Raw genomic sequence first — 25,662 nt, 5'->3', positions numbered from 1 at the left:
ATGGGATTCACGGGTCCTCACAGTTCTCCAGGTCCACTGGACTGCGCGTGGCTGGGTGGTATGCTTAACTGCACTCCTCCTCCTCCAGTTGGATGGACCAGCCTGGCAAATGACATAAGGGTGGCCCGGCTCATAGGCGCTAGGATCCTCTGTTCCCATCTTGTCAGCCCACATGCCGCTATAGGTGCTGCTCATGTGTTGGAAGAAGTGCAGCCAGAGTGCTCCTTGGAGGCCAGGATGGCCAAACTTCGTCTCTCATACTTTGGACATATTGTCAGGAGGGACCAGTTACTGAAGAAGGATATCATGTTTGGTAAGGTGGAGGGTCAGAGAAAAAGAGGAAGACCCCCAGTGAGATGGATTGGCAACGTGGCAGCATCAGTGGGCTCAAGTGTGGCAACAATTGTGAGGTTGGCCCAGGATTGGGCAGTGTTTCGTTTTGTTGTGCATAGGGTTGCTATGAGTCGGTACAAACTCGGTGGTACCTAACAACAACAACATGGTGGGAGGATCTGTGGTAACTGGCAGAGGTGCAGAGGGTCCTTTGAGGGAGTGAGTGAAGGGAGAATAACCTAGTTTACCCAGTATCAATTCTGTTTTCTAGTCTTTCTACAGGGAAGCAGTTGGCTCTGTTTTTATGGTTTGAGGGGATCGCCTCACTTTGTACATAGGAAATAAGGTTTGGGGCATGGTTGCTGGTGCATGACCTTGGTGTTCTGAATGGCTCAGACGGTAGCCAGTGGATGGACTCTCCATCCAGTGCAGCCTGAGAGACTCCAGTGACTGAAGAACTCAACTTCCCACTGGAATTTGGAGGCTGTTCACACCACCCAGGTACAGAGGAACATACCCTATTTTGTCCAACCTGAGATGATGGGGCAGGTGGTCTTGTAGGTGCCTTGTTCCATGATGACAGGCAGGTGGCATTTAGGGTGCCCTGTGAGCCTGCTGTCTTGCTGGAGTGGTTGTTCCACCAGGTATGAAATGTCTTCTTTTCTTGAGGCTGTTTCCAAGTTGGCTACTGATTCATTGGTGATGGGTCCTGAGCCCTGGGCAGCAGAGCACTGGCAGGGAGGCTCTCAGGCCTGGTTGTAAGGCCTATTTGAATGCCTATCTCTGCTCTGGGCACAGTACGCTCCCAATTGGTCATTTGTGCAAGAGACAAGGCTTCCATTCTATGAGGGGTTGCTCCCTGGCGTGTGTCCTGTCTGCTGGGCCTGTGATGCCCAATGGCGCACATGGGGGAAAAGCTATGAGCATGTGTCCTATCCGGAGGGGCTCGTCACAGTGTCTTGATGGTTTCATTCACGAGAGGACTTTGAGGAGGGAATGAGAGGGACACTTGGAAGACACAGATGGAAAGAGGGAAGGGACCCAGGAATTGTCCATGGCCAAGAACTGCTAGCCTGTCTGTCCACAAGCCCACCAGGACTCATGTGGTGACTCCCCCTACATGCCAGGCCAGCAGTCCCAGACCAATACTCAATTGTGGCCGCAGTAACAGTTGCAGTAACACTGAGACAGCTGCCAAGAGCCTTGTACTATGTACTGCCTCGTGTGTTCAGCAGTTCAGGGATTCAATCCACCAGGCTTAACTAACCTCAGGACATACAGAGCTGGCTCAGTCAGCAGCGGCAGGAGCTCTGGGGAGCCCTCAGAGAGGAGGGTGGCACTGGGGGAAGGCGGAGGCCCTTTCTTAGGCCTGCAGGTCATCCCTGCACCTTGGCCCTGGCCATGGTGGGGTCCCTCAGTGCCTCCTTACCCCATCCCCCAGCCATGTAACCTGGTCAGTGCCCCAAGGCTGGGATCTGTCTTCTCAATTCTTGTTCCTTCATGTTTGGCCATCTTTCCTGGGATGCTCCATAGCTTCAGGATGTGTGTGTGTGTCTCTGGCCCAGCCTAGGATGCCATCCAGATCTGGTTACTACAGAGCAGCTTTGGTGAAGCTACTGTCCCACTAGGTTTTCCTGCAGGGATGTGAACATGGGAGAGCTTGGGAAAGGGTCTATTTCTGTCTTGATTCCCTGGTCCTTCTCTCAACACACAGATGATGCCTGAAGTTACAGTGCAGTTACAGGTGTGGTGTCATGTCTGCTTCATGCTCACATGTGGAACCAATACATTTGTGAACTGAGACATCCTTCCTTTGTCTTCTTCCCCCAACCCCCACTGAGGCCCCAACTTGAGTACAAGTAACCACAGGCAGCAGGGGGCCAGCTCAGCTCTGGATGGACAAGGGGAGCCATGGCAGGCCGTGCTGCTTCAATAAGCAGCCTTGGTGTCCGGTCAGACACATGAGCTCAGGGTAGTTCAGGCTCTGGCGGTTGTCCTCAAGGCTGGTCCCAACCTCACCATTCTACCTCATATAAGAGGGTCATCCCAGGGGTGTAGTCTTGGCCTAAAGCATTGCAATTTAGAACAAACACAGCGTTTTCACAGATGGCCAAACAGAAGGGATCAAGACAGCAAAGATTGTTTTGTTTTCTGGAGTTCCTTCACTCCTTGTTTAGAAGATACATGTTTTTGAGCTCATTTTTCTTAATTATACAACAATATGTGCTCATGGTAAAGTCTAAACACCTCCTAAGGATTTAGAGGTCAAGGCTTCAGCTTTGCCATCCTGTTCCATGCCCCAAAGGCAGCCACTATCAACATTTCTCAGGTTTTTCTCTGGAACTTTTAATGGATATTGATCCATAAATCTGTGTATCATTTTGGTTTACTTAAGTGGGACTGTGCTCTTCTGCAATTTTCTCTCCCTTCTTAACCACCCATCTCTGTTCCTGTTCTCCATGGTCTTCCATGGAACTTCCTACCTCACATGAGTGTCTGGAGTGCAGACTCATCCATAATGGGGAGTCCCACTGGTAGCATAGTGGTTATGAACCCGGCTGCTAACCTCAGGGTCAGCAGTTCCAAACTACCAGCTGGAGAAAGATGAGGATTTCTGCTCCCGTAACGATTTACAGCCTCGGAAAACCCTGTACAGTGTTGCACATAGCCACCACCACCATCACCACATCCTATTCAGTGGACCCTCAGTAGGAAAGACTGAGGGTCCAGCTCTCTACCATCAAGAGCAGTTCCAGTGAACAGCCTTGTCTGCACACTTCTGTGAACCATGCAGGGGCACCTTCAAGACAGAGCCTGAAAACTGGGTTCCTGGGACCAAAGCCTAGCCCGTTTGGAAAGTTGGAACAGATGACACTGTGTTACTCTCCTCTCCCACCACTGGGGGCAAAGGGGTGGTGCAGCATTCTTGGACCTTCCTAACACTGTCATGAGTGCCCAAGACTGTTCTATTCAGGCTTCCTTTGCTCAGGAATGCAGCACCTGCAGCATCTTTAAGGGACCAGGGGAACTAATCTTCCTCCTCAGCCACCTCTTCCCTGATTTCTTGTTTCCTTCCAGAGCTTCACATTTAGAGGGGCTTTATTAGGTTGTTATTGGATGTTTCCACACAGAAGTTGTGTTGCTAATCCTAGAGCTGAGTCTCCACCTATCCTCATTCTATTAGGGTCTTTCTTTCCTTAGTGAACTTAATGTATGAACCTGTTGCTGTTAGATGCTGTCGAGTCAATTCCGACTCATAGTGACCTTATGCACACCAGAACAAACACTGCCTGGTCCTGCGCCAACCTCTCAATCATTATGCTTAAGCCCATTGCTGCTGCCACTGTGCCAATCTATCTCATCGGGAGTCTTCTTTTTTGCTGACACTCCACTATGCCAAGCACGATGCTCTTCTCCAGGGACTGGTCCCTTCTGATAACATGTGTGAGATATGACAGATGAAGTCTCACCGTCCTGGTTTCTAAGGAGTATTCTTCTTCCAACACAGTTTTGTTTGTTCTTCTGGTAGTCTAAGGTACCAGTTACCAGTTACTGTCAAGGTGACCTCAATTCATAGAAATCCAATGAGTGTCAGGATAGAACTGTACTTCATAGGGTTTTCAATGACTGATTTTTGGGATGAGAACCACCACACCTTTCTTCTGAGGTGTCTCTGGGTTGACTCAAACCTCCAACCTTTCAGTTGGTAGCCAAGTGAATTAACCATTTACACCATCCAGGGCTTCTGAATTTAAGTACTTGGGAATATTCTCTACATACAATTTTTCCCTGGCTTTTTTCTTTATGATTTTCCCCCATGTTTTATTGTGAGTTGAATGAAGGTTTACAGAACAGATCATTGGTTTTACATGCAGCAAAATCATATACTTTGCTTCTGTGTCTGGTTGCAATCCCTTCCACATATCAACAGTTAACAGTATTTGCTTCTATTCACTTTATTGCATTCCTCCGTGTGTCTCCCCCATCTTTATCTTTCCTCAGCTAACCTACCTCTTGTTGTATATTGCTTATCCTGTCACCCATGTTAATATGTGTCTACCTTCTAGCCCATGAATAATTTCCCCTTTCCCCCACACTTGTAAACATAATTTGGTTGTTGTTGTTAAGTGCCATTGAGTTGTAGAGCTTCTCCTACAGCACCATTATCAGGAATCCATAATCATCATAGATTGTTTCTTTCATCAAGAAAGCTTTTTCTTAACTTTTTACCACATTGGTCTCATACAACATTTGTTGGGGTCTGGCCTCAACGGAGGGGTGGGCTTCACGAAGGTGGGAGGTCTGGTAGGTGAAAGATATAGAATAGAAATAAAACAGACACAAAGAAGACAGACACACAAGTTTGATGCATGTCTGGAAAGGCGAGAGAGAAAGAAACACTCAGAGACCAGAGTGGATGAAAACTGACAGGCAGGTAGTCCTGCTGCCAAGAATGCATGCAGAACTAACTCCACCTCAGTCTTTTATTCTCATTTTTTGAGGAAATCAGTTACAAAAGAGAAAGAAACTATAGGTATTCACTAAAAAATGTGGTTATTCATTTGTGACAAACCCTAATGATTCACCGAAATTCTTTAAACATTTCTCTAAGAACATCATGTTCTTTTAGACTAATCTAAGATCGTTATCATGAAAAAGGTCAAGCAAGCAATTATACTTTGAAGGTTAACTTCTAGGTCCTCATGACCTGGGGAAGCTATGTGTGATCTTTCAAACGTATGCTTTAATCAAAAATGGGTAAAAGGGGAGGCTTAAAGGGTTTTTCAGCTAAAAGGCTAAGTCAGGTCTTTTTAGAGATCCTTATTTTTCCTAAACATGTATAAAGTGTGGCTTTTATTTGTGAGTAAAACAGTTAGTGTCCTTGGTTAAATTCTTAATCCTCTTCTTCTTTGCTCTCTTCATCCCTGGGGAAGGTCGGGGACAAACTCCAACCGTTCCTGAGAATGCATGACCTTTTCTCTATATTTTTCAGCCTCATTTCTGATTCCAGAAACTCAGGGGCAATTTGAGGGGATGTTGCCACTATTGTTCTAACTCATGTGGTCGGCCCAAGCAGCTTTTCTCCTAAATCATATTGGGAAGTTTCACTAGCTAACTTTAGAGAATGCAAATGCCTAGGGCAGCAATTTGCGGTTTCTCAAAGGTGCCTAACATAATTTCAACACTTAATCACAAGTGGGTGAAGGTAAGAGACTTTAGAATTTTTATAAAAAGGCTAAATTATAATTTCTAAAGAAACTTAAGCTGCCTCTGTATCTTTTGCAGGCAGAAAATACATGCTTTTGTTACTGAACAAGATTTCAGATACTTGGTTTTATTTGTCAAACTAATATTTCTTTCTTCCTTGCTTCTACAATTTCAGGGAAGGTGAAAAACAGGTTTTGACCTTTCTAAGAAGGTGTGGTCTCATCTCTACCTTCCTTTAACCCCGTTCTGGGTTCCATATCTAGATATGACAATGTTCACTGTTATTACATTTCCATATACCTTTGGAGGGAAGAAGAGCATCTGGATCAAATTGATTATACCCGGGAGCGGTTTTGGGGAGCTGCCGCCATTATCCTTTAATCAAATATTCCCAGAATTTACCATTCCATATCCTTAGGGAGTTTTTCTCTAAAACTTTTACTCGTAATTCCAACACACCTACTCCTGTTCTTCCTGAGTCATTTGAGGAGGCTTTACTGCCTCGATTCTAGGGGAAAGTTCGATTTGTACATGGACATCAAGAGTTCACACTTCAAGTTAATATCAAACATAACTAAATAATTTGGTCAGAAACAGTTTTGACATACTTGCCAGGTGGTCAGAGCTTTGCCTCTCAGAGAGATTTGTTCCCAAAACCTTGTTGTTGTTGTTGTTAAGTGCCTTTGAGTCGGTTCCGACCCATAGCGACTCTGTACAGGGTTTCCGAGGGTGTAAATCTTTACGGGAGTAGAAAGCCTCATCTTTCTCCTGCGGAGCGACTGGTAGTTTCAAACCGCTCACCTTATGGTTCGCAGCCCGATTCGTAACCACTACGCTACCAGAGTTTTGACATACTTGCCAGGTGGTCAGAGCTTTGCCTCTCAGAGAGATTTGTTCCCAAAACCTTATGTACTGCCAATATCTTCAGGGCAGTGACTTTTACAGTGGAGCCATTAAGAGAGACAATGCATACGTTGCTATCATTAGAGACCAATTTTCTCAGAAACTACAATTATTGGAGTTAGAAGCATAAAGGACAAGTACAGAATTAACAATATTAGAACCAGAGAGAATTGTACAAAGGTAGCCAAGCAGTGAGTTCGCAAAGACCAATGAACCCGGGACTTTAGGAGGTCACTTCCTTGGCCCTTGGGGTCCATGGCCCGCAATTCCAAGGAGGGCTCAAAGACTGGATTTTCGTCCACGTTGTCACTGGGCCTCAGCTTCTCAGTGCTTGCGTATGTCCTAGACAAACATTTATTCTTTTGTGATTGACTAATTTCACTCAGCATAATGTCCCCCAGGTTCAACCATGTTATGAGGTGTTCCATAGATTCATCAGTATTCTTCCACATTTTGTATGTACCTAAGTTTGTTTAACCATTCTTTTATTGATCGGCATTTAAGCTGTCCCCATCTTTTGAATGTCTCTTGTAGACAGCATATTGAAGAATCCTGTTTTCTTATCCATTCTGTTCTCTATGTCTCTTGACTGGTACTTTAATCTGTTTACATTTGGTGTAATTATCAATAGGTATGAATTGATTGCTGTCATTTTTTTTTTTTTTTTTTTGTGGTGTTGCTGGTTTCTTTGTTCGACATAATTTTCTGTACTGAGTTCCTTTTGTTTGTGGATTTTCTTTTTCTTTTAATTTCTGCTGTGTTAATGTTTACTATATCTTTCTTACTTTGATGTACAGTATAGGTTTATTATTTTTCTTTTAGGTTACACTGTAATTTATTTATTTTTTCCCTGCTTAAAACAGCCTGTTTTATCTTGAAATCTACTTGACTTCCTTGCCATTTGGAAGTTCTGTATCTACACTATTCCCTCTTTTTGCTTTGTAGTTGAATTCATTACACATTGATATCTTTGATTCCCTATTTTCAGTCTTATAGGTTTGTTTTACTTTAAATATTTCTATATCCGGATTGCGTTCTGGGTGCTGGTATTATGTATGTTAATCTCAAGTTGTTATCTGCTGTTGGTATTCAGTCCAAAGAACACCCTTCAGCATTTTTTATAAAGTTGGTCTGGTCATTACAAATTCCTTTAAATTTCTGCTTCTCAGGAAATGCCCTAATTTCACTGTCATATTTGAGGGAGAGCTTTGCTGGGTATATGATTCTTTGTTGGCATTTTTTTTTTTTTTTTAACAGTTTTGTATATGTCATCTTTTGGAAGAAGTGCAGCCAGAGTGCTCCTTGGAGGCCAGGATGGCCAAACTTTGTCTTCCATACTTCGGACATATTGTCAGAAGGGAACAGTCACTGGAGAAGGATATCATGCTTGGTAAGATGGAGGGTCAGAGAAAAAGAGGAAGACCCCCAAAGAGATGGATTGGCCAGGTGGCAGCATCGATGGACTCAAGTGTGGCAACAGTAGTGAGGTTGGCCCAAGATTGCACATTGTTTCGTTCTGCTTTGCATAAGGTCTCTATGGGTCGGTACCGACTCGATGGCACCTAACAACAGCAATATGTCAAGTTATTGCCTTTTTGCCTGATTGGTTTGTGCTGAGAAATCAGAGCTTAGTCTTATTGGTTCTCTTTTGTAGGTAACTTTTTGTTTTTCCTGAGCTGCTCTCAGGATTCTTCCTTTGTCTTTGGTTTTGGAAAGTTTGATTATGATATGCCTTCATGATTTTCTTTTGGGATCTATCCTGTTTTCTTTCTTTTTTAAGTTTTATTGTGAATTGAGTGATAGTTTGCATGGGAGAACATCGGTTTTACACTCATCATTTCGTTGCAATGATAACAATCTCCTTTGTGCATCATCATCCAACAGTATTTGCTTCCATTCCCTCTAGTTTGGTTTGTTTGTTTGTTTGTTTTTTAGGGGGATGTACACAGAGATACTCAGGGATATATAATAATTTAAACAACCATAGGACACATTCTGTAAATCTGCTTCCTGGCCACTAGCACTCAGTCTTTCTCTTTCCATGAGTCTAGAGTCCTCAGCTGCTCTTTCTCTCCATGTCCTCATCTCTGCCTTCACCTCTGGTATCACTGCCTCTCTGGATAGGGTCCCACATTCTGCTTGTGCTCTTCTCCAGCTTCTTATAGTCTTATCTTCTGGTCTTTCTTAATGTTAGGTAAGTTTTCTTCCTACAACTCTTTGACAATTTTTTCTGTACTTTTTATTCTGTTCCTGTTCTGGAATTCCAACCACCCATAAGTTGTTCCTCTTCATGGTGTCTCACATAACTCTAGACTTTCTTTGAATTTTTTTCATTCTTTTTTCTTATTGTTCTTCTAGCATACTAGTATTGAGAGATTTATATTCAAGTTCACTAATTTGGGCTGCCATTGCTGTGAATCTTCTCCTTTGCCCTTTCAATATATTGTGCATTTCTGAGATCTAAATATTAATCTTCTGGATTTATAATAGCAGGTTTTCTATTGTTTCAAAATTTGCATTTATTTTGTCTGTTTATTTTTGTACTCTTTTCCTGAATTCTTCAAAAAAATTTTTTTCTGTATTCTCTTTGATTTCATCAATCTTTCTCTCAATCCACTGAAGGTACTAAAATAACATTCTTTTGAATTATTTTTCAGTTGTTCCATTACCTTTTTCCCCTCAGAAATGTTCTCTGTGCCTGCATCTTGGTCATTTGTTTGAGCCATTCTCTCTTGCTTCTTTGTATCAGCTAAAATTGTCTGTTGTCTCTGGGGTATTATGGGTTGTCATATTTGTAAAAATGAACAGTGCAGTTGCTGGATGTGGAGGGGAGAAATCTTTGGTGGGCTCCTGCAATTAAAGTAGCTCATGAGATGACTTTGGAAGGGATGTGACAGAAGAGTTCATGGCTCTAGATAAAGTTCCTATTGGCATCAGTGTTATCTATGTTCAGGGTGTTCAATCTGGAAGTAGTTGTGGAGGCCCTTGATGGAGCTGGTTTCAGTATCTGTTAGGACCACAGGGAAGCTGGGGAGCAGAGTGACTGGTTAAATGCTGTCCTGATTGCTCTATGGGTTTTGTAGGTCTGGAGCAGAGCCCATCAGATTCTAGGCACCAAATCAGTACACCAAAGCAGTGCAGCCAGGCCCAACTCACACTGCTGTGGCTTCCAACCATTTGATTCTGGAGAGCAGGGTGGATGAAGGTGGGACGTTGTCACACCTCTGGTCCACAGGGAAGCATGGGGAAAAAGAGGAAAGCACACACCTCACCTGTGTGTGGTGTGCACGAATCTTCTCTGCCAGGTCTCACTCCACTGCCAAAGTTGCTCACAAGATGATCTAGCCACGTCTGGCCAGTCGTTCACCAGTCTCCCTCTCTCACAGTTCCAGCTTGGCCTTTCCTCCCAGCAAGCACTCTATCCACCTCTCTAATCTTTCTTCTGAAATTCTGCGTCAGTTTTTTCCTTTAAACATTGTTTATAGACATTGTTATAAATTTATATTTTAAATGACTCTGTAATATTCCAAAATTCAGATGTGTAACAATTTTATGACCTTTTCTCATGTTTGAAATCAAAGTTCTTTTTAATTCTGAAGTAACTAATACTGCAAAAAGTGTTATTTTCCTTAACAAGTCCTGGTGATGCAGTAGCATAAACAAGGTCTGCAGTTCAAACCACCAGTTGCTCCATGGGAAAAAGAGGAGGCTCTTTGCTCCCATAAAGATGTTCAGCTTGGAAACCCTATGTGGAGTTGGTATTGAGTTGAAATTGACTTGATGGCAGTGGGTTTGGTTTTTGTTTTGGTAGTGTTATTTTCTTAGCACAGTGGTGGTGGAGGTATGCCGCGGAGTTGGTTCCAACTCATAGTGACCCTGAATAGGGTTTCTGGGGCTGTAAATCTTTATGGGAGCAGAAAGCCTCATCTTTCTCCTATGGAGCAGCTGCTAGTTTCAAATTCTGACCTTGAAGTTAGCAATCCAAATAGTAACAACTACACTACCAGAGCTCCTTTTTCTTAGGATACAGTTTGCAAAAATTAAATAGTATTGTTGTTGTTGTTGTTCAGAAGGCAGGAGTTATTTATTTTTTAAAAATAGATTTCTCTATGATAGTATCATCTATGTTTCTAAATAACTTTAGGATCATTTTATTCATTGCAATTATATGAAACTGTTGTGGCTGTCTTTTTCTTCAAGTTTCTTTAGCTATCCCTCACACATCAATTACATTTGTTAATAAATTTATTCCTGAAGCATTTTATGTTATTTGTTGTAATTATGGATGGCATTTCTTTTTCCAGTATATTTTCAGAGTGATCAATGTCAGCAGGTCTGAAAGTTGTTGATTTATAAATATTTATCCTTTTTCTGGCCACTTTACTAAGTAATTTTATTCTATATTAAATTACTATATTCTATATTAAAATTCATTTGCCTATGTTTTTTAAGTTGTTCAATTGAGATTGAAACATGAATTCTTCTTACTTTTTGTCTTTGTATTGTTCAGAAATTATTGAATATTACTTTGGTCTTGGTTCCATTGGGGTCTCCTCCAGGGATGGTAGGAAATGGGTCTGTCTCCCTGGCTGGCTGTGGACATTGCTTGTCAGCACCCAGCAGTAGGGAGAGATGAGGGACCCTGCCCATGCTCCAGGTCTTGTTGTTGTTGTCAGGTGCCATCGAGTCAGCACCAACTCATAGTGACCCTATGCACAGCAGAACGAAACAATGTCCGATCCTGGGCCAACCTCACTACCGCTGCCACACTTGAGTCTGCCACCTGTCGATGCTGCCACCTGGCCAATTCATCTCGTTGAAGGTCTTCCTCTTTTTCTCTGACCCTCCATCTTACCAAGCATGATATCCTTCTCCAGCAACTGTTCCCTTCTGACAATATGTCCAAAGTATGAGAGACGAAGCTTAGCCATCCTGGCCTCCAAGGAGCACTCTGGCTGCACTTCTTCCAAAACAGATCTATTGGTTCTTTTAGTAGCCAATGGCACTTTTAGTATTCTCCACCAACACCATAATTCAAAGGCATCAATTCTTCTATGATCTTCCTTATTCACTGTCCAGCTTTCACATGCATAAGAGGTTATTGAAAATACCATGGCTTGGGTCAGGCGCACCTTAGTCCTCAAGCTGACATCTTTGCTCTTCAACACCTTAAGAATTTCCTGTGCAGCAGATTTGCCTAATGCAATATGTCGTCTGATCTCTTGACTGCTGCTTCCGTGAGTGTTGATAGTTGATCCAAGAAGAATGAAGTCCTTGACAGCTTCAATCTTTTCTCCATTGATAAGAATGTTGTTTATTGGTCCAGTGGTGAGGATTTTTGTTTTCTTGACATTGAGATGTAATCCATATAGAAGGCTGTGCTCTTTGATCTTCATCAGTTAATGTTTTAAGTCCTCTTCACTTTCAGCAAGCAAGGTTGTATCATCTGCATATTGCAGGTTCTTAATGAGTCCTCCTCCACTCCTGATGCCACATTTTTCTTCATATAACCCAGCTTTTCGGATTATTTGCTCAGCATACAGGTTGAATAAGTATGGTGAAAGATACTTGTCGCACACCTTTCTTATTTTAAAACATTCAGTGTTCCCATGCTCTGTTTGAACAACTGCTTCTTGGTCCAGATACAGATTCCTCATGAATACAATTAAGTGTTCTGGAATACTCATATTTCGCAATGTTGTCCACAGCTTGTCATGATCCACATAATCAAAACCCTTTGTTTAGTCAATAAAGCACAGGTAAACATCTTTCTGATATTCTCTGCTTTCAGCTCAGATCCACTGGACATCAGCAATGATATCTCTCATTCCACGTCCTCTTCTGCATCCAGCTTGAACCTCTGGAAGTTCTCTGTCAATGTATGATTGTATCCATTTCTGTATTACCTTTAGCAAAACTTTACTCGCATGAGATATCAAAGAGATTGATGATTTCCGCATTCCGTTGGGTCACCTCTCTTTGGAATAGGCACAAATATGGATCTCTTCCAATCAGTCGGCCAGATAGTTGTCTTCCAAATTTCCTGGCAGAGATAAGTGAGTGCCTCCAGTGCCGCCTCACTTTCTTGAAAGATTTCAATTTTTATTCCATCAATTCTTGGTGCCTTGTTCTTTGCCAATTCCTTCAATGCACTTTGGACTTCTCCCTGAGTATCATAGGCTTTTGATCATATGGTACCTCTTGAAATGGTAGAACATTAACCATTTCTTTTTGGTACAGTAAATCTGTGTATTCCTTCCATCTTCGCTTGATGCTTTCTGCTCCAGGTCTTACTGGTGACTAAATATGGCACTGTCTTGTGGTTTGTAATAGACAATCCCTTTTCATTGAAAAAAGAACCTTTTAGTGAAGTCTCCTTCCATTGCTTCCCATTTGCCTGCCCATGGGATCCCATGATGCTTGGTCACCACTCAGTGCTACACCATCCTTGTCCTCTGGATTAACTCCTTTTGTTCTTTCAGTCCCTGATGTGTGTATGGATAGGGTGTCATATATGATTTCTGGATCTGTTCCTATGTGAAGGTGGGCTATAGTTTTCTTTTTAAGAGGTTAACTTTTAGGTTTGGTATCAAAATTGTGACAAATACATAATTTTAAATGAACATTAAAAAATTTTTTTTCAGTGTTCCAAACTCATATCTGCCCAGGACCACAGACAGTGTTTCATTCTGTTGTGCGTAGGGTCACTATGAGTAGGTGCCAACTTGATGGTACCTAACAACAACAACCTCACACCTATGTGTAAAGATTATGAGTTGTTAATGAATTTGAAAGAAAGAAATACAAACCACTCAGGTCTGCAGCCTTTTGGGAAATAATTAATTTATAATATGTAGATTTTTCTTCTTTGTCTACTGATCTATTAAGCTTTTCCACTTTTTATGGAGTCATGTAAAGACAATTTCCCCAATAGATCTCTCCTTTTATTTAAAAAATTTGATTTAAGAATATACAATGGTACACAACATTCTTTCATTGCTTAAGAATTATCTTCCTATTCTTTCTTATATTGTTTTTCTCATTTTATTCATTTCTTTTTCTATCATAGCTTTACATAGTTTTGTTCATCTTAATAGATTTTCCATAGAACTGTTTTTTAATTAATTTATTTCTGCTGTTATTTTTATTGTTTTCTAACTTTCACTTCTTTTAAGGTTTTCTCTCCATATTTTGACTTCATTGCTTGTTTGTGTGTGTGTGTACTTTAAAAAAAGTAATTAAAGCTTTTAAGTTAAGTTCACTAAGTGTAGTTTTGAGTGTAATGATGTGTTTATAGTTCCTAATGTTCATTATCGTCTCAATAGTAATTTTTCCTATTTCTACTACTTCCTTGACCTAATAATTATTTAGGAGAATGTTCTTAATCCTAAGGTTATTATAGAATTTTTTTGTCTCTTTATTATTCAATACAATTTTAATGTAATGTGACTTGAAAATATATATACTTTGTGGTTTTGACTGAGGACTTTTGAACCTCCAACCTTTTGGCTAACAGTCTAGAGCGTTAACTGTGTGAATCACCAGACTGAAGATTTTTTTCATGCCTCACGTTCAATGTCCACCACTCGCCTGTCAGTGTAGCTTGCATGTTGCTGTGATTCTCGAAGTTATAACATTTGTATTTTAAAAACAGGTTTCAGATAGGCTCCCAGACTAAGACAAACTAGGAAGAAGGAGAGATGGACTACTTCCAGATATTTAGTCACTGAAAATCTTATGACTAGCAGTGGAACACTGTCAGATAGCCCCAGAATATTGAAACATGATGAAGAGGACCAGTATATTGTTAGATATAGTGCTGGAAGATGAGCTCTTCAGGTTGGAAGGCACCCAAAATATGGCTGGGGAAGAGTTGATGCGAATGGAGTAAAATTTTTGGGACCTTGATTTGCTGATGGGGCATGACTCAAAATGAGGAGAAATAACTTTAAACATCCATTAATTATTGAAACATGGAATGTCTGAAGTATGAATCTAAGAAAATTGGAAGTTGTAAAAAATGAAATGAAATGCATAAACATTGATATCTTAGGTATTAGTGAGCCGATTAGTCCCTTTGAATCTGACAACCTTATGGTTTACTATGTAGAGAATGAGAAATTGAAAAGGAATGGCCTCTCATTCATAATCAAAAAGAACATTTCAAAACAACAACAAAAAAGAACATTTCAAGATTTATCTGGAAGTATAACATTGTAATAGGATAATATCTATATGCACACAAGAAAGACCAGCCAATAAACTATTATTCAAATTTATACACCAATGACTAAAGCCAATGTTGATGAAACTGAAGAATTATGCCAGCTTTTTTAGTCTGAAATGGATCAAACATTCAATTGAGATATATTGATAGTTACTGGTGATTGGAATGCAAAGGTTGGAAATAAACAGGAAAGTCATTCATTGTGAAAATATGGCCCTGGGGATAGAAAAAATGCTAGAGATCGCATCGTGGATGTTTACAGGACCAATGACTTGTTCGTTGCAAATATCTTTTATAAACAACATAAAAGACAACTATACACATGGACCTCACCAGCTGGAATACACAGAAATCAAATTGACTCCATCTGTAGAAAGAGATGGTGGGAAAGCTCCGTATCATCAGCTAAAACAAAGCCAGGGGAAGACTGTGGAACAGACCATCAATTGCTCATATGCAAGTTCAAGATGAAGCTGAGAAAAATTAAAACAAGTCCACAAGAGCCAAAATATGACCTTGAACATATCCCACCTGAATTTAGAGATCATGTGAAGAACAGATTTGATGAATTAGATACTAAAGATGGAAGACTAGAAGAGCTGTGGGATGACATGAAGAACATCATACAGAAAGAAAGCAAAGGTCATTAAGAAGACAAGACCGAAGGGAAAAACCAAAATGGATGTCAGAAAAGACTCTAAAACTTGTTCTCCAGCATAGAGATGCTAAGGCAAATGGAAAAAATGTGGAGGTAAAAGAGCTGAATAGACATTTTCAAAGGGCAGCTTGAGAACACAAATTCAAGTGTCATAATGAAATGTGCAAAGATCTGGAATTAGAAAACCAAGAGGGAAGAACGCACTCAGCCTTTATCAAGCTGAAGGAACTGAAGATAAAAAATAAAGCTGTGACTGCAATATGGAAGGACTCCTGGTGGGGGCAAATATTGAATGATGCAGACAGCATCAAAAGAAGATGGAAGGAATATACAGAGTCACTGTACCAAAAAGAAATGGTCAGTGTTCAGCCATTTCCAGAGGTAACATAAGATCAAGAGCCAGTGATACTGAATGAAGAATTCCAAGGTGCATTGAAAGCATTGGCAAAGAAAATGACTCCAGGAATTGATGGAATACAAATTGAAATATTCCAACAAATTGTTGTACTGGAGTCACTAAGCTATGCCAAGAAATTTGGAAGATAGCACCTTGGCCAACTGATTGGAAGAGATACATATTTGTGCCCATTCAAAGGAGAATGCAGAAATCATCGGACAATATCATTAATATCATATGCAAGTAATTTTGCTAAAGATAATTCAATAACGGTTGCAACAGTACATTGACAGAGAACTGCCAGATATCCAAGCCAGATTCAGACAAGGAAGTGGAATGAGGACTATCATTGCTGGTGTCAGATGGATCTTGGCTGAAAGAAGAGAGAATACAAGAAAGATGTGCTTTATTGACTACACAAAGGCTTTCCATTGTATGGATCATGACAAGTTATGGACAACATTGCAGAGAATGAATATTCCAGAACACTTAATTGTGCTTATGAGGAACCTGTACATAGACAGTTCAAAGGGGACACTGAATGGTTTAAAGTTAAGAAACATGTGCACCAGGGTGGTATTCTTTCACCATACTTATGCTAAGCACATTATCCGAGAATCTAGATTACATGAAGAAAAACATGGCATCAGGATTGGAAGAAGACTCATTAATAACCTGTGATATGCAGATGATACAACCTTGCTTGCGGAAAGTGAGAGGACTTAAAATACTTACTGATGAAGATCAAAGACCACAGCCTTCAGTATAGGTTGTACAGCAATGTAAAGAAAACAAAAATCCTCACCACTGGACCAATAAATAACATCAAGATAAATGGAGAGAAGATTGAAATTGTCAAAGACTTAATTTTGCTTGGATCAACCATCAACACTCATGGAAGCAGCAGTCAAGAAATCAAGCAGTGTATTGCACTAGGTAATCTGCTGCACAAGATCTCTTTAAAGTGTTCAAGAGCAAAGATGTCAGTTTGAGGACTAAGGTGTGCCTGACCCAGGCTATGGTGTTTTCAGTAACCGCATATGCATGTGAAACTGGACAATGAATAAAGATTGTAGAAGAATTGATGCATTTGACTTACGGTGTTCGAGGAGAATATTAAAAGTACCTTGGACACCAAAAGAACAAACAAATCTGTGTTTAAAGAAGTACAGCCAGAATGCTCTTTGGAAATCTGATGGCCAGACTTTGTCTCTCATACTTTGGACATATTGTCAGGAGATACTGCTTCCTGGAGAAGGACATCATGCTTGGTAAAGTGAAGGGCCAGTGAAAAAGAGTGAGACCACCAATGAGATGAATTGACACAGTGGCAGCAACAATGGGCTCAAATGTAATAATGGTTGTGAGTTTGGTGCAGGACAGGGAAGTGTTTTGTTCTGTTGTGCATAAGGTTGATATGAATCAGTATTGACTCATTGGCTCCTGACAACAGCAACAACATACTTAATGGACTGTTAAGTGGAAGGTCAGCGGTTGAATCCTATCAGCCACTCTTTGGAAACCCTATACAGGATTGCCATGAGTTAGAACTGATTTGACAGCACTTAACAACAAACACAGCATGCTTACTAAATTCTTGCCAAACATTCTTCTGTTTCTGGGCCATGCAGTTGGCTGTGGGCACTAAAGTGACCATTAGGATTCTGGCTCTGAGTTGGCGTTTGAAGCTTTGAGTTCAGCTCTGACTCAGGTGGTAGCTCAGAATGGCTGCCCTCTTGTGGACATGTGCAGATGACTTTTTCTCCTGAAATTTTTTTTGGAAGTCACTGCTGGGGCAGATTAGTTGGTTCCTTCAGCATAGGCATGTTTTAGTATTAATTATTCTGGTTGTTTTGTTTGTTACGTTCCATTGAGTCGAAACCCTGTATAGGGTTTCCAAGGAGCGGTTGATGGATTTGAACTGCTGACCTTGCAGTTAGTAGTCAAGTGCTTATCCCTACTGTGCCACAACAGGACTGATGAAGCACTTTCTCAAATATATACATTTACTTGCTTTACTGCGAGGAGAACAAATTTATGACATGAGGTTAGAAAAAGATTTCATAAAGCACAAAAGAATGAATAAATTGACTTTGACTATGTAAAAGAAAAATTCCGTATGGCAAGAGTCACAATAAAAAAGGTCAAAGCTAAACAAGGCAAAATATCAGCCAACCGTTTGCTGTTGTTGAGTGACACCGAGTCAGTTCAGATTCATAGCAACCCTAGCTGGGAGAAAATATTTGAAACACATTGAATGAACTAGGAATTAGAATGCAAGGTTGGTTTGAACCACAAGGTCAGCAGTTCAAACTCACCAGCCACTCTTCTGAAACCCTGTACAGGGTTGCTATGAGTTGGAATCGACTCTACAGCACTTGACAACAACAACAACAACAAGGAACTGTTAGACATAATTAAGACAAGCCTGCCTAACCAAGGACCTGGCAATCTTTCATCTGCCATAATGGTTACAACCTGGGAAACCCTGTCATTTAGGGTCACTATTAGTAGGAATTGACTTGATGACATATAACAGCAATCAAAGAGGAGACATAGATCATCCACAGAAAGGAAAGCCAAGAAGCCAACGAGTTTATAAAAAGATGTCTAATTTCACTAGGGATAGTTGTTTTGTGCCAGCAGTCACATACTTATCTTACAGCATCACACCAAGAATTAGGAGCTTCAAAATAACAACAGCAAAACACTACATTACCTCTGTCAGTCTGGTCTGACCACATCAAGTACTGGTGAGGAGATAGAATAGGGGATGGACTCCAGTGCAGTGTTAAGGGGTAAAACTGCCCCTTTGTTTTGGAAACAAAGATCTACATGCGTACACCCTGAGTCCAGGTGTAGACTTCAAGGATGCTCCCCTGTGAGTAAATGACACAAGGCCAAGTATGCTGATGGCAGCCTCTGAAAACAGACAGCTGCATGTCCATCCACGGGGCAATGGATAAAAATAGTTGTGTGTGTGTAAGTGTGTGAGTATGTGAGTATGACTGTGGGAGAGACTATGTAAGCGTGTGTGTGTGGTCATATGAGTAAGAGTGTATGTGTGTGTGAGAGAGAGTGTCTGAGTGTATGTGGGTTTGTGGATGTGCACATATGTACCTGGAAATGGTTGAGTGCACAGGGAGCCACCAGATGGTTTAACATGAATGAATCTCCAAAGCAAAATGCTGTGGTGTAAAGATATGTCGTGGAATAAACTGTGTAGAGTGATATCATTTATGTCTAATTTAAAGCACACAGAATGTCACTCTGTAATGTGTGTGGACAACAGGGGACCGAAATCCGCATACTCGCTTGAGTGGCTCTCAATCAGAGGGCTGCAGGTTTTCTTCACCGAAACTATAACTCTACTTTCACACCAAACAGGGAAAGGGGAAAGGGGAAAGGGGACCTGAAGGTGGTGGAGATGCTGACAGGTGCCCAAGAAGGTACAGAGGTTTGTGTGGGGTCACTATACTTCTCTGGGGGATGTGCTAGGGACTCAGCCTGACCTTTATTTCTCCCCTGTCCCAGCTACAGAGTATGGAAGGTTTGCCAGCATCCCCGACATGCCATCCCAGATGCAGGCGTCCTCCCTGGAGGACTTGCTGTGCTCGCATGTCAATCTCTCCAGTGAGGATGAGGCCTCCCATGGCTGCACGGCTGCTGCCTCAGTACCCTTCAAGGCCTTCCTTGGATCCCCAGAGCTGCACCCATCACGAAGCATGGACAGGAAGCTGTCCCCGCTTCTCAGTCCTTTGCAGGATGCCTTGGCTGACAAGACCCTGATGGAGGCCCGAGAGATGGTCCGGCCCAAGAAGGTGTGCTTCTCAGAGAACAGTCTGACCTCTGGGGACAAGATGCGGAGGAGCTACTACCTCAGTGGTAAGGCAGGCACCGAGGGCACATGAAGTGTGGGCTGGGATGCAGGCATGGGTGGGGGATCACTGTGGGGCACAGATTGGGAGTGCAGGACACAGGACACAGGTCCAGGGCACAGGGTGTGAAACATGGACATGGGACACAGGAGACACCGGCCCCATGGGCAGAACACAGGGCACAGAGCCTGGGGCACAGTGTGGGATGCAGGGTTTGGAGCATGGGCATAGGATGAGGGCACAAGACAGGGACAGGGTCACAAGGTACAAGGTAAAGGGTACAGTGTTTGGGGTATGAACCACACCCTGTGACATGTGATGCATACCCATGCATAGGTATATTTGCAGCCAAAGTAAAGACCCATTTACAAATGTTCTCTGTCAAACCCTTATATATTTGTAGGTATACACACACGCTCTCTCCCATACCCGTTTAGCCTGTGTATCTATCTACGTATCTACCCATAAAACACTGTTGTTGCAAAGTTGTGTATATAACAATACTTGCTGCTATCCCCTTTAATCCTTGCATCCTGTCTTCACCATTTTTCTTCCAACCTCCCTCTTGTTGTATATTGCCTTCCTTGTCACCTGAGTTAACATGTGTCTACCCTCTAGCCAGTGAATTGCTTTCCCTCCCACCCCTTTTGTTGTTTGTTGTTAAGTGCTGTTGAGTCAGTTTTGACTCATAAAGACCTTGTATAGGATTTCCGGGGAGTGACTGGTGGGTTTGAACAGCCAACCTTGTGGTTAGCAGACCAGTGCTTATCCTACAATGCCACACGAGGACTCCACCCCTGATAACCATCTAAGCATGTTTGTTTTAGCAAGAAAACCTTTACGTGAGTTTTTGCAATAGTGGTTGCATACAATATTTGCCCTTTGGGGATAGACTAATTTAACTCGACATAATGTTTTCCAGGTTTGTTCATGTTATGAGGTGTTTTGCAGATTCATTATTACTCATAAGTGTTGCATAGTATTCCACTGTTCTATTATCCGTTCTTTTATTGATGGGCATTTATGTTGCTTCCATCTTTCTGCTATTAATTATTGTGCTGCAGTAAATATGGGTGTGCATATATCTACTCATATCCTGGCTCGTATTTCTTGAGGATATATACTAAGTAGAGGGATTACTGGGCCAAACAATATGGCTGTTGCCAACTTTTTGTTTATTATTATTATTGTGAAGGTTTACATTCAACAAATCATACACTTTGCTTCATTCAATGATTGCAATACCTTCCATGTATCATCAGTTAATAGTATTTACCTTTATTCATTTTCCTTCTTGTGTCCCCTGCTACCTTCTTTTTTCCTTTGCCAACCTGCCTCTTATTGTATATTGCCTGCCCCATCACCCATATTAACATGTGTTTATCCTCTAGCATATGAATAATTTCCCCTTCAATCCCTGTAACCATCATAGAATGTTTATCAAGGAAATTTTTTCTTAGCTTTTTACAACAGTGTTCTCATACAATATTTATCCTTTTGTGATTGACAAATTTCACTCAGGATAATATCCTCCAGGTCCAACCATGTTGTGAGGCGCTTTGTCCTTCAATGTTTTGCAGTATACCATTGTATGTATGTACCAAAGTTTGTTTAACCTTCTTCCATTGTTGGGCATTTAGACTGGCTGTCTCCTTTTTTTTTTTTTTTCTATTGTGAACAGTGCTGCTATGAACATGTTGCAAAGTGCCAGCTATCAGTTCTGACTCATAATGATCCTGTGTAGGGTTTCCAAGGAGCATCTGGGGGCCTTGAACTTTCAACCTTGAGGTTATTCTTGAGGAAATACACCAAGTAGAGGAATTGCTAGATCATGCGGTATTTCTATTTCCAACTCATTGAGACAGTGCCATGACATTTTCTACAGAGGTTACAGTCCCATTATCAGTATTGGAAAATCCCAGTCTCTTGTCAGCATTTGCTGTTTTTTAAAACTTTGCTATTTATGCTCAAGTCAAAATGGATGTCAGAAGAGACACTGAAACTTGCTCTCCAGTGTAGAGATGCTAAAGCAAATGGAAGAAATGAGGAGGTCCAAGAGCTGAACAGAAAATTTCAAAGATCAGCTCGAGAAAATAAAGCCAAATATTACAATAAAATGTAAAAAGATCTGGAATCAGAAAACCAAAAAGGAAGAACACGCTGAGCATTTCTCAAGCTGGGGGAACTGAAGAAAAAATTCAAGCCTCGACTCTCGTTATTGAAAGATTCTCTGGGTAAATTATTGAATGATGTTGAAAGCATCAAGAGAAGATGGAAGGAATACATAGTCACTGTACCAAAGGAAATGGTTAATGTTCAACAATTTCAAGAGGTGCACTGAAGGAACTGGCAAAGAACAAAGCACCAGGAATTGATGGAATAAAAGTTGAAATCTTTCAAGAAAGTGAGGTGGCACAGAAGGCACTCACTCATTTCTGCCAAGAAATTTGGAAGATAACTATGTGGCTGACTTATTGGAAGAGATCCATATTTGTGCCCATTCCAAAGAGAGGTGACCCAATGGAATGTGGAAATCATGTGACAATCTCTTTGATATCCCATGTCAGCTTGAGGACTAAGGTGCGCCTGACCCAGGCCATTGTGTTTTCAATAGCCTCATATGGATGCGAAAGCTGGACAGTGAATAAGGAAGATTGTAGAAGAATTGATGCCTTTGAGTTGTGGTGTTGGAGGAGAATACTGAAAGTGCCATGGACTGCCAAAAGAACCAATAGATCTGTTTTGGAAGCAGTGCAGCCAGAGTGCTCCTTGGAGGCCAGGATGGCTAAGCTTTGTCTCTCATACTTTGGACATATTGTCCAAAGGAAACAGTTGCTGGAGAAGGATGTTATGCTGGGTAAGGTGGAGGGTCAGAGAAAAAGAGGAAGACCCCTAATGAGATGGATTGGCCAGGTGTCATCATTGATGGACTCAAGTGTGGCAGCGGTAGTGAGGTTGGCCCAGGATCAGACATTGTTTTGTTCTACTTTGCATGGGGTCGCTATGAGTCGGTTCTGACTCAATGGCACCTGACAACAACAACAACAATACAGAAATGGCTGCAAGCATATGTTGACACAGAACTTCCAGAGGTTCAAGCTGGATTCAGAAGAGCCTGTGGAATGTCATTGCTGATGTCCAATGGATCTTGGCTGAAGCCAGAGAATATCAGAAAGATGTTTATCTGTGTTTCATTGACTATGCAAAGGCTTTCAATTGTGTGGGTCATGACGAACTATGGACAACATTGCAAAGTATGAGTATTCCGGAACACTTAATTGTGCTCATGGGGAATCTGTACCTGGACCAAGAGGCAGTTGTTCAAACAGAACATAGGATGCTTTATTTTGAGTTATGTGATAGTTTACATGGGAGGACATTAGTTTTACATTGATCCCGCTGTATGTCGTTTCCTTGCCATGGTTACAATTCCCTCGATGCACCATCCACCAACCACAGGGCATACTTCGCAAGCCTGCCCCCAGGTCGTCAGCACACAGGCCCGCTCCCTCTCCGGGTCCAAAGTCCCCAGCCACTCCATCTCTCCGTGTCGTTGTCTCTGCCTTCATCTCTGACATCACTGCTTCCCTGGGTAGGGTTCCGTTCCGTTCTCCGCTCTTCTCCCTTGATGGTCCCAGAGACCTCGCCCCTAGACTGCAAAGTTAGTCCCTCCCCTCCATTTGCTACAAAACATCTATCTTTACATTTCCAACCCTCACAATCAGTCCTGATAGCAATTATTCACCATTGTATCACAAGAGACCTATCCTCATCTCCTTTCCTCAGCCCCACTTAGACAAATTGGATACTACTCAATGGAGATTCTACCTTGCTCCACGCCCTCTGGATCTAGGTTCCCTCTTGAAAGCTTGTAAGTCAGTCACTTCTTGCCTCTGTAACCCCCTCATTCTGGGTAGCCAATGTCCAAGTTGCCCATCCCTGTCCTCTCCTTGTGTGGAGGGGGTGGGAGTGATCCTCGCTGTGAAGATTAGTTCCCTCTTTTGAGCTACTGCTTCCATAGGTGTAGGTCAGGTTCATCAAATTGTACCAGATTATTATTTTTGTCCTCTTCTTTCTTCTTCTAGTTGAGCTCTGATCATCCAGCCACTGAAGCCAGGTCAGGTGGGTATTCTCTACAAGTGTGGGTGTACTTATGCATGTACCTCTCTTCTTATCAACTGGATGCTTCACTCTCCACTCTAGTCCTCTGTGGCTATGTCACTGACTCTGGGCCCAAGAGTCCCCAGGTCTTGCCACATGGCTGGCCAGCCAGGTCTCCCGCCGGGTTTGAACGTTGTAGGGCTTAGCTTGCAGCTCCACTGCTGCCCTTCCCTCACTTCCCCTATTGGCGATCAACATGGTCACCGATCAGAGCACGTATTCCCATTGGGTCCCAGCCTTCAAAGGAGGTTTGCATTGAGGGGACGACCACTTGCCTTGATGGCTCCTGGGTGAGCCACTTGTTTGTTCTTGTAGTAATCAGTCGATCTGCCTGTATTGTTTTGTATTTTTCCTGTCAGTCTTTCTTTCAAGAAGTATCTTCTGTTCTTCTGGCCGTTCCAGGCTGGTCTGCTTGTCCTTTAAAGTGGAAATTTCCCCTCAGAAGATTATGGATGCTGTTCAGAAATCCACCTATGGTCTTGTGTAATACAGAGACTCCTCAGGAAGCCTCCTTCACTGGGCACATTGTAGCCGCATTTTAGGTATTCTAATCAGTTATAGGCTGAAGACAGACTTACAAGCTTTCTATGGTGATATTTCTGGCTATTCCTTTCTCTCCCCCTCAAGTGTCTATTTTATAATGGTCTGCCAGTGAAACCAAGATTCAAAAGACAGCCAAGCATCTTAACATTATTTCCCCCCTTTTCCACATTCCAACCATGTCTCAATCCCTGTATCCCAGAGCCCTGATGTTCCAAGGTTGTGCATACATCATTATTTACCTTTGTCCCACTTAGCCCATGCAAACTTGCCTAGTTGTTTGCCCATCTGCTTTGTTTTTCCATTCCCCTCCTTCTTCTTGTATATTGTCCCCCCTCCCTAGCACCCAAACTATCCTGTGTTTATTCCATGCCCTGTGCTCCCCACCTTTCCCTCCCTCCCCTCACCCCACCACCCAGTAATGAGCAAAGAATACCCCCCTTTAGTATGCATTATTTTTCTTAGTCTTCCCCCCCCCAAGAATCATCTTGTATATATATATATTTTAATTTTTAATGTTTTATTGTGAATTATATAATAGTCTACATGGGAGAACTTTAGTTTTACATTCATTCTGTCGTATATCGTTTCATTGCCATGGTTACAATCCCCTCTATGCATCATCAACAAACCAAAGGGTATACCCTGCAAGCCTGGCCCCCCACACTTCCCTCCCCCCCAGTCTTCAGCACACAGTCGCTCTCCTTCTCTGGATCTAAAGTCCCCATCTGCTCCATCGCGCCACATCATCGTCTCTGCTTCCATCTCAGGCATCACTGCTTCTCTGGATAGGGCCTCGCTCTCCGCTCTTCTCCGTTGATGGTCCTAGGGACCTACGCTCCTAGACTGTAAAGTTAATCACTCCGTTCCTTGCTATAAAATGTCTACCTTTACATTTCCAACCCTCACAATTAGTCCTGATAACAATTATTCACTATTGTATCACAAGAGACCCAATGGCATTTTATTTCATCAGCTCCTCCTAGACAGATTGGATACTACTCACTGGGGATTCTGCCTTCCTCCAGGTCTCCTGGCTCTAGGTTCTCTCTTGAAAGCTTGTAAGCCAGTCACTTCTTGCCTTTGTAGCCACCCCCTCTCCCCATTTTGGGTAGCCAATGTCCAAGTTGCCCATCCCTGTCTACTCTGTGTGTGGAGGGGATGGAAATGATTCTTGCTGTAAAGATTTGTTCCCTCTTTTGAGCTACTGCATACATAGGTGTAGGTCAAGTTCATCAAATTGTATCAGGCTACTCTTTTTTTCCTCCTTTTTCTTCTTCTGGTTGAGCTCTGATCATCCAGTCATTGAAGCCAGGTCAAGTGGGTATTATCTGCAAGTGTGGGTGTTCTTGTGCAT

The 25,662-nt window shown here is 42.1% G+C and overlaps 1 protein-coding gene across 3 annotated transcripts in view; it reads left to right on the top strand.

The window, feature by feature from the left end:
• The window catches only part of SPATC1L (spermatogenesis and centriole associated 1-like), a 36,001-nt gene that overhangs the window by 328 nt on the left and 10,011 nt on the right, over window positions 1–25,662 (top strand). For 2 of the 3 annotated variants that reach the window (XM_006876113.1, XM_006876112.1), the window contains exon 2: window positions 19,261–19,611. In XM_006876113.1, coding sequence (XP_006876175.1) covers window positions 19,261–19,611 — 351 coding nt within the window. Of the gene's footprint in view, window positions 1–12,926; window positions 12,935–19,260; window positions 19,612–25,662 lie in introns of all 3 variants that reach the window. The other variant, XM_006876114.1, reaches the window with a different exon arrangement.

Source organism: Chrysochloris asiatica, unplaced genomic scaffold (genome assembly GCF_000296735.1).
Source record: "Chrysochloris asiatica unplaced genomic scaffold, ChrAsi1.0 scaffold00354, whole genome shotgun sequence".
Taxonomy (NCBI): Eukaryota; Metazoa; Chordata; class Mammalia; order Afrosoricida; family Chrysochloridae; genus Chrysochloris; species Chrysochloris asiatica.
The sequence above is the reverse complement of the archived record's forward strand: the minus strand, read 5'-3'. Positions and strand labels throughout refer to the sequence as shown.